This window comes from Nelumbo lutea, chromosome 3 (genome assembly GCF_056320005.1).
Source record: "Nelumbo lutea isolate HS-2025 chromosome 3, American lotus-T2T, whole genome shotgun sequence".
Lineage (NCBI taxonomy): Eukaryota > Viridiplantae > Streptophyta > Magnoliopsida > Proteales > Nelumbonaceae > Nelumbo > Nelumbo lutea.
The window spans coordinates 11,843,612-11,861,128 of NC_142686.1; the positions used below are offsets into that span (position 1 = coordinate 11,843,612).

General features: G+C 37.2%; 2 protein-coding genes across 2 annotated transcripts; one reads left to right on the plus strand and one right to left on the minus strand.

The window, feature by feature from the left end:
- Positions 1-30: 30 nt before the first annotated feature.
- On the plus strand, positions 31-8,668 carry LOC148862958 (S-adenosyl-L-methionine-dependent methyltransferases superfamily protein). Its single transcript, XM_088975290.1, has 7 exons — positions 31-335; positions 439-631; positions 871-980; positions 7,079-7,157; positions 7,242-7,309; positions 7,842-7,908; positions 8,240-8,668. Exons 1-7 carry the CDS (start codon positions 105-107, stop codon positions 8,350-8,352), a joined length of 861 nt encoding a protein of 286 aa, XP_088831416.1. The 5' UTR covers positions 31-104; the 3' UTR covers positions 8,353-8,668.
- Positions 8,669-14,353: 5,685 nt separating this feature from the next.
- Positions 14,354-16,479, minus strand: LOC148862959 (protein JINGUBANG-like). The gene has a single exon (XM_088975371.1). It carries the CDS (start codon positions 15,992-15,994, stop codon positions 14,612-14,614), a length of 1,383 nt encoding a protein of 460 aa, XP_088831497.1. The 5' UTR covers positions 15,995-16,479; the 3' UTR covers positions 14,354-14,611.
- Positions 16,480-17,517: the final 1,038 nt, after the last annotated feature.

The following is a 17,517-nucleotide window of genomic DNA, read 5'->3' on the forward strand; positions in this document are numbered from 1 at the left end:
AATAGTACCGTGACCATTACATCTTTGGCAATCGAAACTCTTAAAAATGTGGTTATTTCGATCAAGCCGCTTTCATTTCATTGGGAGCCGTGAAGAATGCGAACATGTCAATCGGTTCGTGCAATAAGTTCGTTAGCTTCTCTCTTGCGCTTTCTCTTCCGACTTTCGTCAAACAGTTAGCGACATCAAAGATAACATTCTGTTATTCCTACAATATTAACCGAAAGTACCTAACCACTACCAGATGTTTCAACTATCCGCACCTTGAAACCCTAAATTCCCGCCAAAAGGAACAAATTTGCATTTACGTTGATGCGCTCCTACAATGGAACCAGGTTATTCCCCCCCCCCCCCCTCTCTCTCTCTCTCTCTCTCTCTCTCTCTCTCTCTCATACACACAAACACACTCATACTCAACTTCTGTTTTTGAATCCGCAGCGAATAAACCTCACTGCCGTTAAGGAGACAAGCGAGGTCATGGAAAGACACGTTGAAGACTCGCTTGCAATCATCCCTCCTATACAGAATTATTATCTCTCTAATTGTAGCTCTTCATGTGACAACATTAGCCTTGTTGATGTTGGGAGCGGCCCTGGCCTTCCTGGATTAATTATTGCAATTGCCTGTCCAGGTAATTTTCCCGTCGAATATCCCATAAAATCATTATATATGCTTGTTTTTGGCAAAGTATTTCTATTCTTAATTGATACGAGACCATTGGTATTTCTCAAAGGACAGATTTTCGCTTGCCTTATGCTTAATTCATTTGGTACATTTTCTTGGAGATCCATATATTTTTCATGATTTTAAAGGAATGGTATTTATCTTGGTTTTCTAATCTGGATATCTGAAATTTTGCATTTCTTTAAGGGTGGAAGGTTACTCTTTTAGAGTCGATGAATAAACGTTGCCTTTTCTTGGAGCACGCTGTTGGTCTTACCGGCTTGTCAAATGTGCAAATTCTGCGAGCAAGAGCGGAGGTATTTATGTATATTTTGATATTACCACTATTAGTACTATCACTACCATTACTAGTACAACCTCTGGGGGTAGTGATGACCTGCTTCTTAGGATGACATTGTGGGTTGTCCTATATTGGAACTGCTAGATCGGAACCTCAAGGTAGGGATTGAAAGGACATTAAAATTTTAGGCCTTATACCAACAGCAATGAAGAATTGTGAGCCGTGTACCTACATCTCTGTATTAGAATCTTTTATCTGCCTTTATGGCAGTGGTGCCTCACTATAATTGTACCATCCTACCCCTAAAAGTCCCACTCCATAGATTTTACCCTAAATAGGATAGTTTGTATTATCTTCCTAAGGAGAACACAATGATGGCATTTGTCCTTTTGTGTTAATTACACAACTTACTGAGAAATAGGAATGTTTGCTTATCTGCCTTTGTAAGTATAAAATATTTGCCTCATCCAAATAGCAATATTGTAAAACGCAGCTCCTTGAATTTTTATGCCGATAGAGTGATGGTTAGATGGGGATCCTCCCCACACTAGGAATTCCATGCATTGAACTCATACTCATATTGGCTGTAGAACATAAAAAATAAATAAATAACATTAAGTGATATATGTCTGTGTTTATGGCTTTGTATACATGAATGTGTGAATTCAAGATGTGTGGTTCCCATGGTGGGAGCATCCCCATCTGGTCATCAGTCATCACATGTTCTGATAACCATGGAACCCAACTTGAACCATTTTGGTTGAGCAATGGGTGTAACACACTGTAAACTTTTCTAAGAGTAATGGTTTTACTGGTTGTCACAAACCCCACCTATGATGGTTGAAGATACAGACAACAATGTGTTAAAGTAGTGGCTGATATATTGCATGGACTGATGAACTTTTCCAGTGAAAGGGGCCAAGATACACACTAATAGAGCAGTTTGAGAATATTTCAAGATTGTTTCAGCAAAGACTGAAGAAATTGTGAACAATGAAGTTCTCTTATCCTGCTTGTGGGGACAATCTGCATGTATAGCTGTCTGGTTGAGTGTTCATGATCACTAAAAATTTGGTACCTCAATTAGAAGAAAAGATTTCTGAATATCCTTAATAAGAGTAAGATATGGAAATGCTCACACAACTTGTCAGTTTGATCCCTTTTGTTATCTTCCATAATTTTTTTGAAGGCTTCTTAATCTACCAACAATTTTGTCTTTGTAAAGTTGTATCTCAACTCGAAGAGTTTACCAAAATCCGTTCCCTCAAACAGAAATAGATAGTGTCTTTCACATAAATTCTGGACTATGACATCGTGGGCTTCAGAATGTCTCTCTCCGGAAAGAATATATGCACTTTGTCTGTCACAATTGCCTTATTGTTGAGTGAAGCAGGCTAAAATTTTGGTATTTATCGTTCATTTAAGTAGACTAAACAAATTGTGTCTCTGTAATTATTATTTTTGTTAATATATTAGGTTAATGTGGGTGCTGCCACTAACCCATTCAATTTTCTCCTGTTATGTTCTTCTCTTCTTCTCTTGATTATTCCATGACTGATTACATGGTATCTGAGCAACAACCTGTCATAGAATAATCAAGTTTCTTTCTTCTTCGTTCATCTTCTTCACTCATCAGTTTGAATCAATCAAGTGGACATACAAACAACCCCTTTGATCTGATCAGCACACCCAAGCTTCTCCTTCTTCTTTCTTGGTTGTAGGACCAAGTCATTTCCCTATTTCTGGGTTGATCCTCATGTAGCTGATGCATGTAAGAGGATTACAGAAGATATATAAGGAGGTTTTCTTACTTGGTTTTTGGTCTGAACTATGTTTGAAGATTGGTCGATGGCTGGTATGACCAAGAAAGGTACTGGGTGTTGACTAGAAGGCGTTTTTTGTTAGATTGATTTTTTTTTCAAGTGATCAACTTCATGTTTCTTGTTGGTCAAGTCAAAAGCCACAGTGTTGTTTGGCTACCAACCAGGCTGAATGTGCAGTAGTGGTTCGGTGATAGTGTGTATCTATTATGAGTGTGGCAGTCTTTCAAGTAAGTGTTGTTTTTGGTTTTCATTTGTTTTTCCCTACTGTTATCTTGGACTGTCGTAGTTGTGAGACTGTGCTAGAAAACCGAAAAAAAAAGGGCCCTTCATTTTTTCTCTTTCGGGTTTGAACTCGCCATCTATTGTGTTTCAGCCATGTCCTCAGAGAGTTCTGTTATTTCAAACTCTTCTGGAGGACTGGTAAGTTCTGGAAGTAGGATGGATGGTGTTGGGTTTCCTGTATCTATTGTTCTTCTTGATGGTCCAATAGTGTGAAGATGTTTGTTGGAGCCAGGGGAAGTTAGGGTACCTCACTGGAAAGACTAAGAAGCCTACTAGTGAAGGGGTTGAGTATGAGAAGTGGAAGCAAGAAAATGGTCTTATTATGTCTTGGCTTACTTCTTCTATTCAGCTTGCACTTAGAAAAAAATTTATGTGGCCTGAAACAACCAAGGAAATTTGGTGACCAAGCAAAGACCACGTATTCAGGACGTCACTTTGCTCAGATCTACCAACTCCATAGTTTTCAAGGTGCCAAGGCGAGGCTAGGCGACTGGGGGGCGCCTAGTCACCTAGTCGCCTAGGCAATGAATCTTTTTATGTTAAAAAATAGATCCTAGGGTAATTCCCTAGGTACCATAACCATATTCCTTTAATAATTATTCATGGTTTTCATAAGAAAAGTATAAATTTCATATTAAAGTATTAGAAAATCAACATATTCATGAGAAGAGAAGGAAAAAGGAAAATAAAATTCAAAAAATATAGGGGCTGAACCCTTATTTTTGTTATAGGAAAAGAAGAAAAAAAAAGTATTGGTAGTAGTAGTAGTAGTAGAAGAAGAAGAAGAAGAAGTAGAAGAAGAATATATGGAAGAGGAAAATGTGCTGATTAGTTAAAATTTTAGTTCTTCCTTACTCATTGGTTCAGGTTTTAAAGTCTTTGAGGGTTCAATACAGCATTTAGCAATGTTTGTGTTGATTAAACCCTAATAAATAAGAAAATAATAAAAAGAAATTAGTATATAAACACACGAAATGATTATTTTAGTTTAATAATGTCTATTTTATAATTATAATCTCAAAAAAGAATGAATAAAGAAGTATTTTATAGTAGGAAGTAGAAAACTGTTAGGCGATTGGGCAAGGCGAGCCTCCAAGGGCGCCTTGTTGCCTTGACAACTATGACCAACTCCAAGTGGAGTCAGCTACATTGAAACAAGGAGTGAAATCCCTTGCTGCCTATTATTCTGCCCTTACTTCCATGTGGAAGGAGCTGGATCACTATAAATCTATAGATTGGAAGAGTGATGAGGATGCTTCTGCATACAGAAAATTGCTTTCTCAAGAAAGGGTCTTTACCTTCTTAGCTGGTCTGAAACCTGTTTAAGCCTATTCAGGTTCAGGTTTTGGGTTGTAAGGAACTTCTGAGCCTTGAGGAAGTGTTTACTTTGGTGCAGACAAAGGAAACTAGGAGGGATGTTATGATTTCTCTCAAGGGGGAGCAAGTGGCTTTACTATCTAGGAGTGACAACAAGAAAGGTGAGATTCAAGAGAAGAGAGGAAGGAAGGAGAAGAGAAGAACGTAATAGAAGAAAATCGAATGGGTTAGTGGCGTTACCCACATCACCCTAATATATTAACAAAAATCATAATTATAGAGTGGTCCCTTGAAAGAAGAAAAATTACAGAAACCCCCTAGCACCAGAAACATATAAAAACCATCCCTAACAGCAATCTTCATCAATTCTTGTCCTTCCATAACAAATTGATCGATTTATTTATTCTGCATTTGATATGATTTTGAAAGAAGAAACAAATAATAAAAAGATGATAGAGTAGGCAGGGCCATGATCTTGGAAAGCAGCCTTTAGATTTTTTTATTGGTAAAAAAGGCATTTAGATAAAACCCTATCATGTAAGGACCAGCTTTCTGATAACTTTCTACTGATCAGTACTCGGTAGCAGCTCAAAGGGGAGTGGTAGATTTTGGCTGCAATAAGAACTGGAATATAGCTAGGTGAAATACTTCAATCCATTTTTCTGATATTGAACTTCAATCCATTACAGTCAAGAGTGATCTGAACTCAATCTGTTTATAATTGGATCAAATAGGGTTGCTATTGTATCTTTTAGTAAAGTTGGTTTGGATGTTGTATCTCAAAGTCATTTTCAGATTATTTTATGCATGACAAAGTAATTTGATCATTTTAAATTATGGTGGGTGACATGGATCTATATTTTCAATGGAGAAACAATAGTAGGGTGTCTATATTTAAGAACAAAGGCAATATATAAAGTTGTAATAACTATTGGGGGTTAAACTTATAAACCACACTATGAAACTTTGGGAGAGTATACTTGAACAAAAATTATGACTTGAAACAAGTGTATCAGAGAACCAATTTGGCTTTATGCTAGGGAGATCAACCATGAAGCTATATTTCTTTTGAGATGTTCTGAGAGTAGAAGAAAGATCTTTATATGGTGTTCATTAATCTAGAAAAGGCATATGATAGAGTTTCTAGAGAGATAATATGGTGTTCTTGGAAAAGAAAGGGGTTCAAAATGGGTATATAGACCTAATTAAGCATATATATGAGGGGGCAACAACAAATGTTAGAGCACTAGTGGGAAAGACTTAAGATTTTATAGTTACTATGGGTCTTTACTAAGGTTCAGCACTTAGCCCTTATCTATTTGCACTAATCATAGATGAATTGACTAAACATATTGAAGAGGAAGTTCCATGGTGCATGTTTGTGGATAACATTGTTTTAATTGATGAAACTAATGAAGGATTAAGCTGATAAAAAAAAAACAAATGAAGGATTAAATGCAAAATTAAGCTTATGGACAAATGCCTTAGAAAGAAGATGTTTTAAAATTAGGACTAAAACAGAGTATATGGCATGTAAATTTAGTAATAATAGGAGTGTAAACCAAGATGCACCTAGGATTGGAGACCAAGAGATAACTCAATGTGAAAATTTCCAGTACCTTGGTTCAATAATTCATAAAAAGGGAGAGATTAAGGAGGATGTCACCCAAAGAATTAGAGCAAGGTGGGAAAAACAGAGGGGTGCATCTAGACTTTTATGTGATAGGTGAATACCACTTGGATTCAAAATTCTATAAAACAATTGTAAGGCAGCTATGTTGTATGGAGCAAAGTGTTGGGCAGTCATGAAACAACATGTCTAGAAAATGAATGTGGGTAAAATGTGAATGCTAAGATGGATGAGTGGGAAACCTAGAAAGGATAGGATTGGGAATGAAGTTATCCATAGGAACCTAGGAGTAGCTCCAATAGGTGATAAAATGAGAGAGAGTAGACTAAAGATGGTTTTGGCATGTGCATAGAAGACCACTAATTGCACCAGTTAGAAGAAGTGATTTGTTACACATTTAAGGGGCCAGAAGAGCTTGGATTAGACAAAAAAGAACATAGGTAGAAGTAGTAAGAAATGATTTAAACACTAATAAGTTAACAGTGGATATAGCATTGAGTAGAACAGATTGGTGAAACAGGATTCATGTAGCCAACCCCATGTAGTTGAGATAAGGCATGGATGATGATGATTCAATATCCTGTATTGAATCCTAATTCTGTTCAGATCCAATCCAAATCTGATGGATAAAATTCAATTCAAATTTGAATATTCTTGAAACAAATTGGATTCAATCTGTTTGCAATCCTACTTCAAACCTTTTATAATATTAACAACAACAAATCAATTGCTTGTATCAAGGATTGATTTCATGTTGGTGTAAACAGTAAATTTGTTTGAAATGTACAGCTATCTACAATAAAATTGTATATCTTTTTACATTCCTATGGTGGCTTTCTCATTGTCTACTTGTAGACCTTGTAGTTTGAAATTTGCCACTAAACCAGATCTAGGAAACATATGGCATGTTGTCACATGGGAAAAAGAAAAAACTAGTGACCACGATATTGTTAAGAAATATCAGGTTTCCGATTCTTGTTTGTGTTGTCTTTTTTCCTTATTATTTTCTCCTTTCTATTTTTTTATATGTGAATCATAATCCAAAGTTTTTTTATAGGACAGAGTGTGGGCCAAAATCTTGACTTCAGGGAAATGTATGATGTTGCAGTAGCAAGAGCTGTAGCAGAAATGAGAATTTTAGGTACCATGTAAATTGGTCATATTAGACTATTAGTGTTCCATTGATTCTTGTTTTCTTGTTGCTGAAAGTTTTTGCTACCTTCAGCTGAGTACTGTCTTCCATTGGTCCGTGTCGGTGGCTTGTTTGTAGCTGCAAAAGGTCATGAGCCTCAGGTATGATTTCATTTCTATCTCTAGGACTTAAATCACTTGTCGCTTGTTTCATCACCATTTTCTTTAAAACTATGCGTACAGCATATTGTGTTGAGATTAGAAACCAAGATACTTGTTGTCCTGTCTGAAACTTACAGTTAGAAACAGTTGGAACTGCAAGTTGAGTTGCCTGATCTGAACAACTTCAACTACATCGGGCTTGGGTTAGGGCTCTGCCATTGAAAATTTAACAATTTCCCAACCCAACCTGACCCAAGTTGCACCCCTACTTATGGTTCCAATCTACTTTCCCCAGTCATTTGGTGTCTGTTTAGAGTCTTTAGACATTGATGGGAGAATATTGTAGATCCAAACCTTCTTATCATTTGTTTCTAGGAACCTAGCTTCACATAATTGAGAGTTATCTTAGTTGATGTCAAGATGGAAAATGTCTTTTGTGTCATGTTTACATGTTTGTATTCATTTCTTGTAAATGTGAATTAATTTCATAGATAATTCTTTACTTTTGCTGGCTGTCCAATATTTTTCCCAGGATGAAATTAGAAAGGCAGAAAAAGCAATACACTTGATGGGAGCTTCAATATTACAACTTTCCTCAGGTAAGGACTTCTATTATTTCCATTTTTCACATATCATTCTTTGTTATGATGGTATAATTTCTCCCATTGAAAATGAGTTTTAATTAAAGATTACAGTTGACAAGTGTTTCTCATTTGCTATAACTGAAAAGTACTTTCTTTCATTTGCATATGACCATGATTTAGTAACTTTAGCATGGGAAACCAAGGGCTTCTTGTATTTTTGACCCTTATTACCTGAAACCACCCATCAGATCTGCAAAAGTTAGGGGTAATTTGGATATCCATTAGTAGTTTCAGATCACAAGTTAAGTCATCGAAGTATAACTAATACCTCTTATCCGACATTCAGTGGAATCACATAGCCCACATGGACAGCGAACTGCTATTGTTTGTTTAAAAGATCGCCCCACTCCAAGGAAGTATCCTCGTGATCCTGGTACACCAACAAAGTTGCCATTGTAGATAATTTATAGTTGCCGGGCTTGCTTATTTGTTTCAAAATTCATCCGCTAATGGCATGTTTACTTGGAACCTTGGGATTGGAAAGAAGAAGAAACTTTGTGCTGCTCATGGGTAATAAATCTCTTTGGTCAAATTCTTATTTAAATGTACTTCCTCCTGCCTAATCGTGAAGGCATCAAGTGTTTACAGGTTGTGGTGCTTCTTGTTGCTTCTTACGAGTTCCAAATGAAGTTTATTGTATCATGAGGATGCTTTTTTGTTGATTTTCCAAGGACACCAATCTAAGGGATAATATCTACTAGGTCCTGTTGCTTTATATCTACTCTCTTGTTGCCCTTCTTTGGTTCCCCTTTTCCCATCTAAGGTGGAAAAGAACACTATCAACTGCAAAATATACGCTTCTCCCCATTGGAGAGATTCTATTGAGAGTATAGAGCCAGAGAAAACTGGAGCTAAAGGGCAACCATAATTTTGTATAAGCTAAGCCCTAATCCTATCTTTTTTTATTACTCTTTTCCTTTTTTTTATGGTTTTTTGTTTTTTTCTTTGGAAGGTTTCTATTACCCATTTGAATCCTAAAAATATCCAACGAAACAGGACAAATGTAAAATACAAAGCATTTCTAGGTGGCATATGATCAACAGCTTTTCTGATGAAGGGGGAAGAGTATAGGGTTGGAGAAGAGAACATGGCAAATCATAGGTTTGGACCACTGTAACTTTGATTTAAATTGGTGGATTAAATAATATGCCTTTGCGTACTAATATTCGGGATTATTATTCAAAAGAAATAAACAAAAACAAGTGCCACGTCAGAAAAACAAATTGCGAGCTTGAGTTGAATACATAATGTCATTTTAATAGCAATTATGTAGTTTAAAATATTCTTCGATATGTTAAATAATATAATTTATCTAAATTAGACAAAAAAGAATGATATCGTAAGCAGCTTTTCCTATTAGGAAATTAAAGATAATTGAGTCGTCACTAATGAGGAAGCATGTTTATCCTACCTTTATTTATTATATATCAATAAATTATTTTTTCCAGTTTAGTTTTGGAGTACAGACCCAATGTCGTAACTCGTAACAAATAACACTATATGAGCAACTACTTGATATTTTACTTAAAAACTTGCTGGGTGTCGATAAAAATATATCCTCTACTTGCATTATTTCACTACAATTTTTGCGACATATCGACCAAGATATCTTCTAACTACGCCCTTCCTCGAAGCAGAACAACCGAACAAGTAATAACTAATAGTAGTGAGTCTTATGTCTGGTCCGTATTGGCTGATATGCATCGAATTGGGGGTTTCCTGATATATTACTAGAGGGTGTATTAGGGTTTTGATCGATTCACGGGTAGATGGATCTTAAACTGGTTTCTCTGGATCGAATTTAAAAAAAAAAAAGAACACTATCACTATGTCTTTATTGATAAATCAGACATATCGGTATTTTGAACCTTATATATAATAGCCTCATTTTGGGACTTTTCAATATCCAATGGAGATCCAACAGTGTAGCTACTGCTGAGCCAACGCGGAACAGTGAAGCTACCTTATATATAATAGCCTCATTCTTAGTTTTTTGGAACCTCCGGGGGAGTCCCAACAGGAAAGGATATGGTCAACCAACAAGAATACGACTATGCATTCACTGAAGGGATAATCTGGTTACCGTGATAGAGTAATCAAGGGTTACTCGGTGGTCATCCCGAGTCCCAATTGCTTCTTCACCTTCACCAGGGCCTTGTGAAGCTAGTCAAGGTTCTAAATTCAACATCAATCACCGCTTATTTATGACAAGTCAATGCATCTCAAAACATGGTTGAATATACCAGTTTATTTGGTGAAACAAAGGTTTTTAAAACTGAATTGGACAATAAACCATTTAGGGGTCTAGTTCCCAGGCTAAAGGACCGTTTGGACTGAATGGACAGTTTGTTCTAATAAAAATTAAAAAAATGGCCAAAAACCGCTGATGGTTTGAATGATTTGATCCCGAGTCAGTGATTTATTGACCAAATCAGCGATTTTTGGCCAAAATGACAGTTCTGGGGTAAAACGGAACTAGTCAGGTGACCAGTTCTCAGTTTTTCCAATCTGACCTCCGATCCGATCCGATTTTGAAAATCATGGGGTGAAACCCAACTCTTTACGAGTTGCACATTTGAGAAAGGTTGGAGTAGATGCCTCATGCTATCTAGTGAGATTTACAATGTATGTGTTAGCTCTCTTCTTAGAAACACCATCAAAGGTTCAAAGTATCGAAATGTACAATACACAAATTGTATTTAGCACAATTCAAATGATGACTCATAGATAGATAGATCCATTTTCAGATTTCAAGGTTCAAAACAGAGATAGCTTAGAATGGGTATTAATGACTGAAAACGGGTCTACCTATCTTTTATTATTTAATGTATTAGTGGGTTTAAAAGTTTATACGTATCAGAAGATATGCAATACTTTGAACCTTGATTGTAGTTGTCATGAATGAGGTTAATAGTTTAAAAAAAAAAAAAACAGAAAATATCTAACTTGACTTGAGACTTTCATTTGGCTCGTTTTTCGGAACTAAGTTAAATATTGTGTTTATCAAAAGAGCAAAGAAAATGATAAATTGAGGCTTGTGTTAAAAGGATTTATTAAGGTGGTATTTGGCATCGGTGCCGTTTTCTGAGAAAACGGTGTTATATAGGCGCCACGTCAGAGAAAATGGTGCTAGAAGTAACATCCTCTTGTTTGGAATTGTTTTCTCAGAAAAAACGTTGCTCCAGACCACGCCTTGAAAATCGGGAAAGTGTGTTTTGGAGCAATATCAAATTTGATGTTTTCTGAAAAAACGGTGCATTGCTGCCAACGATGCAATGACATGACATCAATGTGGCATCATCTTGGATGTTGGATAACAAGATCAATGTTGAAAACGTTGCTGCCAACACTGATATAAAAAAAAAAAAAAGACAATATTGTTTTCTCAAAAAAAGAAAAACGCCTATATAGCAATACTGATTCCAAACAAAAAATAAGCACCGGTTCCAAAAAATATTAAAAACAGTAATTACAACTCCTTATATCCAAAACCATTTTTCTCAAAAAATGATACGGTATTCTCAGCACCAATGCCAAACACCTACTAAAACATTCTTTTGACCACAATACATGTGTTGAAATGCTATAAAATAATATAGTGTTTTCATTTTGACTCCATTTTATAAATTAAACTAAATTTAGGCTTCTATAGTTGAATTAAAGCATCTTGATAATCCTCTCACTTCACGTGGCCGAGATACATAGGAAGACAATTCACAGATTATTAGATGAAAGTAGGTCTCTTCAGAACAGGAAAAGGGTGATAGTTCCAAGCAGTCTTGCCCAATTGAATTACTTTAGAAGGAGAGCTTTTCCCCAAAATCCCATCTCAACGATCATCACATGTGAAAATACCACTTCGACCAGGAAAGAAAGTACATAGATTAGATAAAAGACGGGCAAGGCAAAGTGGATGACTTTTACCTAACTCAACACCAATTTGTAATTAATTAAAAGGTATCATCTTTTGCCTTGAAGCTCTTACTGAAATGTTAAAGTTAGTTAAAGTGTTTTAGAGTATTATATGAGAAAAGACTCTATTGGTCAGGTATAAAAGGTTTGAAGTGGGATATCTGAGCCCAATCTTGATGAGACACTATACATTATTATAGTAGTGAATACCAACTCATCAAGGGTTAGAATAGAATAGTGGTGGTACCCTAGAATTTGATTATACATTATTATACTTACAAAAAGCACCTATGTGACAGCATCCACTTCGTTTTTTTTACTTTTTTTGCTTTTAGGTCTAATAAGGTGAAATTCATTCAGCAATGCTCAGATACAATCCAAGAAAATGCTCAGTCAACAAGAAAGGCCAAGTTAACAACTGGGTCCACCCAGTTACATAATTGATGTAAATGATATATCTATAATAGTGGCCATAATTTTCAATTGCCCCTTTTGTCCTTCATTTTATAAATTTTGTAAGCTTGAGTACTTTCTTATGAAATCATTGTTATTATTATTATTATTAATATAAATAACAAAATGTCAAAGAAGTTGCAGAAAGAGCCATTTTTGTACATTGTATTCAGCTATTTCATTCAAGGAGATGATGCTATATCAAGTCAATAGGATGAGAAGGTAGGAATGCACTTCTTTCTGGATTGATTAAGGAGGGAAGTAGAATGATGTTACCCGATGATTCACCAAAACAATATTGCAATGGGAGAGATTGAATTTAGGCCCCGTTTGGTTTGTAAGAATAGGGGTATGGAATCGGAACTGGAATGGCCCATTCCAAGTTGCTTTCTTGGAGTGGGATGGTTTTCACCATCAAATGGAAAAGAACTACATTTTGAGATTAGTTTTAAATTTGTATTGTTGTTTTTATTTTGTCATGCTTATTTTTCTTTTTGGTTAATTAATATAGTAATCAATGAAAGAATAAGAACTAACATCCCAAGTATAAGACTATATAGAAGGGAATTGAATGAGGAGATATGTAATACTTCAAATTACACATTGTGCCCTTACAATTAGAGAGAAATCAAATTCAAATAGGAATATTCTAATAAAGAATAGGATTCAATGAATGTCAATGGAGTTAATACACCTTAAATATAAGACTTAACGAGAGGATTTAAATGAGGAGAGAAGTGACTATTCAAACTACATTTCTGTAATTACAATCAAAGAGAGACCAAAATAAAAAATTAGAGTTTTTTAGTCAAACAAAAATTTACCAATATCATTTATACTTTTAAATTTTAACCAAAAAAGCCTTCCTTTTCCATTTTATTAGACTGTCGGGACTTAAATTGAAATAGAAACCTTGACTGGTGTCTTATGTTATCATGATGCTTCTTTTTTTTTCACATCCCTTTTGAGTCACTTTGAAGGTTAATTCACCTTCACCTTAAATTGCAAAAAGAAATTAAAATGTGAAGAATTATTTGAGCACATTTCTAGAATGGAATAAAGTAAGCAACCAGCTATAAACATCAACCATTGACTTTGTTTCGTTGAAGGGATGCCACTAAGTGGGGTTTGCTTTTCTAAGAAAACCAATTGTTTCAAACGTTTTAATACATTTTTTTAATGTCTTCTTGGGAGGTTTTTCTTTTTTTATGAAAGGAGCCTGCTGCACATAGGATCAAAAACCCCTTTCTTTTGGGTTTTCAGACCTAATTGATGGAATCTAATCATGGATTCATACCCTTCTCAACTTCTCTATCAGGACTTTGGCAACTGATTTTGGCTCGAGGGAGAAAATATATAAAATATTAATTGGGTTGATTTGGGATGTTAGGTCAAAGTTAAACAATACAAGCATCCCCAAAAAAGTTCAACTGCTATTATGGATTGGAGAAATTAAACAAGGGTTAGGTTCTGTTTACCATATGTAAGACTACCATTGAATTGAATGGGTTTTATACCCTCTGCCATCCCAGCAGTCAGCCCATCTTCTCATTTAAATAGGAAAGACCGAAAGAGGAATGCTAATCCTAATTAGTAGAACTAGAGACGTACTCACATATGATACCAGTTGAAAGGATCTCAGATAAAATTTTCAGATATTACAAAAGTAGTAAGCAAAAGTGGACTTCTTTTCCCTCAGCTTCACCTGCTTTCTCCTTCTACTCGTCAATCAAATAAAGCTTGGAGAGTAGAAACTTCTATTTCTCCTCCTACAAAGTTCAAAAATCAACTTAGTGCAAATGCTTAAGGCTTGTACATAGATGAGATATCAAATTAAGAATGGCCCACATCTTGGTCTTTGAGCTATTCCCTGCCTGGTGATGAACAATTGAAATCCATGTACATGGGCATTTCTTACCTAAATAACTTTCAAATTTTGGTTACTAATCACCTTCTATGATAGTGAAAGCTCTGGTTAATTCTTAAAGCATGCATCCCTTTATGCCACACATTATGAACATCGGAATTGATCTCATTTCTCAAACCCCTGAATTTGCTCCAGGGAAACTCATAAATTTAAATAGATTTATTATAGAATAGAAACCACCTCTGAACTCCTCAAACAGTCTCACCAAAAAAAACAAAACTCCTCAAACAGTAGGCCGAGAAAGTCAAGCCAAGGGGAAAAAAAGAAGGCTCAGTATACTCAAGCTTATGTACAGATAGTCCATGAGACATAGGAGAGGACAAATCAATAATAAGATAAGAAGAGCAAAAAGGAAGAAAAAAAAAATCAAAGGGGAACCAAAAGCTGCCAGACCCTGATATCACAGTCCAAACCGCCGCTGTAAACAAGGTAAGAAGCTCCTGAAGCATTGGTGTTGTTAGAACCGTCTATGGAAGCAGTCAAGCACTTGACTGGTCCTCTGTGTCCCTCCAACACTGCCAAACAGTAGTAGCTTTTCTCAGCGCCTCTTCTCCAAATCCTAACCGTTTTATCGGCCGAACCGCTGCATACCAAATCTGACACCACGGCCAAGCACAAAATCGCCTTGGTGTGTCCCCTAAGCGCACCCGAAACCACCATATGAGCACCACCATCGCTGCCGCCTCCGGCGACAACGCCACTATCTTTCTCCCAAACTATGACTGATCTATCGCATGCACCGGAATACAACACAGACCCATCGGTACTAAGAGCCAACGCATTAACGGCGGACTCATGCTTCTCCAGTGTGGCCACAAGCAAGTGCTTCTTGTCACCGGGTAACTTCCTCCAGACCTTAATTTTCTTGTCGGCCGACCCAGTGTAGACGAACCCATCACTAGACAAGGCCACTGCGTTGATCGCGTCGTCGTGTGCGTTCCCTACCGACTCCAGACACCTGAAGTCGGACGTTCGCCAGATTTTTAATGTCCGATCCCATGAAACGGAATAGAGGAGAGACCTGTCTCTAGATAAAGCGAGTGCTGATATGGTGTCGACGTGGTGAACCCAGGTGCATTTCTTGTGCCGGCGCACTTGGACATGGTTCTTGGGTGGGAGGAGTCTCATGACACGATCGCTTAGAGTGGGAAGCGTGGCCAAGCGCTTGTACATACCTTGCTGGGTCTCGTCGTTATTGATTCGCCATACGCGGATCTTGTGGTCTTGATGGGCACTGTATAATTTGTCACCGGAGACCACTAGAGACTTCACTGCACCCTTGCCGACGGCAACCACGTTGTTGGTTAAAGACTGTTGGCCATCTGGTTGAGGATCGGATGGGATCCGAGGCCAGGTTCGTATCTCCTTGTCAGAGGAACCGCTGTAGAGAAATTTGCCGGAGAGGACAAGGGAGAACACGTAAGAGGAATGGCCCTTGAGAATGGAGAGGCAGTGATAGCAGGTGGTGGAAGATTGTGGCTGCTGCTGTTGTTGTTGGCGGTGGAATTGTGAGGTGAGGGAAGGAACCGACGACAAGCTGGGTTGAGAAGAGAGAGAGGTGGAGTCCGAGTGAAGGTGGTTAGACTGAGACTGAGATTCTTTATTTGAATGGCAAGTAAAGGGACATGACACGATTCCCATATTTTCAACTTTCAAGCCACAGGATTGGGATTTGGGGTTGCATAAGAAAGTCAGTGAGACATATATATATATATATATATATATATATATATATATATATATATACATTTATAAAAGAAGACTGGGGAGCGGAGCTTAATTCTCCCTCAATTTGAGTTGAGAATAGGAAGGAGATAGGCGCATTTTAGCAAAGAAAGTGGAATTTACGAAGAGAGAAGACTCGACTAATTTGGTTTGGTTAAAAGGGGGGAGAGAGAGAGTAGAAGAAAGAAATATTCAATTTTATTTGGTGAGAATGGGAGTGAAGGGTTGGGAATTGGCTGGCGTCACCGTGTGGGGGGCTTAATCCTTCCAACATTGCACCGCTCACGCGTACCATCTGGCTTCTTTCTTTGATCCAATAGGCGATAGCTGTAGCTGTCTATCTACAAGACTCTAGAGAGTTGTAACTTGTACGTAGGAGAGTGGTAATCGGAGTCGGGCCTGGGTTGGTTGACTTTAGAGAGTTCAACCCGAGTTGTTGAACTTCATTGGGTTTGGGTTGGTTTGTATTTTTCTTTTCTTTTTTTTTTGCTTTTTAGTAAAAAAAATGTTTCTTATTCTAAAATTTCGGCTCGCATTTTTGCACTGCAAATTTCCATTTGCATTAATGTGAATGTTTAAGAGTGCAAATTGAATGAGTGTAATTTACTTTTGCTTCAATTTGGTCGTGTTTTATTTGTTTGTATTTGCATTTATACTCTTTCCAAATTAAGCTTATAAAGTAAAATGTGTGGTTCCCAATTTATAGGAAAGAAAACAGGCCAGAGGAGTCATTTATTTGGGGGATTAAGGAAGCAAATTGACATGATCCCCATTTATATAATAGAATCGGGTAGGAGGAAGTGATGCAATTTTTGCATTAGGTAAGAGCAATCACAAATAAATACATGCAAAGTTGAACCGCATGTAAAATTTGTATCTGATTCAGAATTGCTTTACAAATAAATATGGACTTAGGATTTGATGAAGGGTGATTTGACCCAACCTAGCAAGGGGGGACATGTGGATACCATCTGCCAACGAAGCAACAACTCAGCAAGGAGAGATTAGTCAATAGGTTGGGAGCTCGGTGATTGGTCACCTCAGTGCAAAGCTACCTCGGTATGTAGCAGGTCACCTAGTGTCCCGACCAGTTCATGACATAGGAGTCGAAGTGACACGTAATCAGCTCTAGGCAACTCCAAACCTCACGGGATCATGCCGCACGACAATAAGCCTTATCCTATCCCTATTCGGATGGGGCGTTAACGATAAGGATCGTAAACTGGCATGATACTCCCTAGATAAAACGGGAAGAGACCTCATCCATCCAGAACGAAGATCCCGGAACTGTTCCGTGAGGTTCACGATAGCTCTATATATAAAGGCATCAACCCCTCCAAGGAACGGGTATGCATACATCACCTGCACACTAGCATTCTAGCTCATTTCTAGCTCGCAATCTACCGCAAGAATACTAACTTAAGCATCGGAGTGACCTCGTCGGGTTAGCCACCCTAGGTTCTCTAAGCTCACTATTTTGTAGAACAACCCGCTCGTCACACAGTGAAGCTCCAGGTCATCCTCCAGAAGGGAGCATCCAGTTCGTA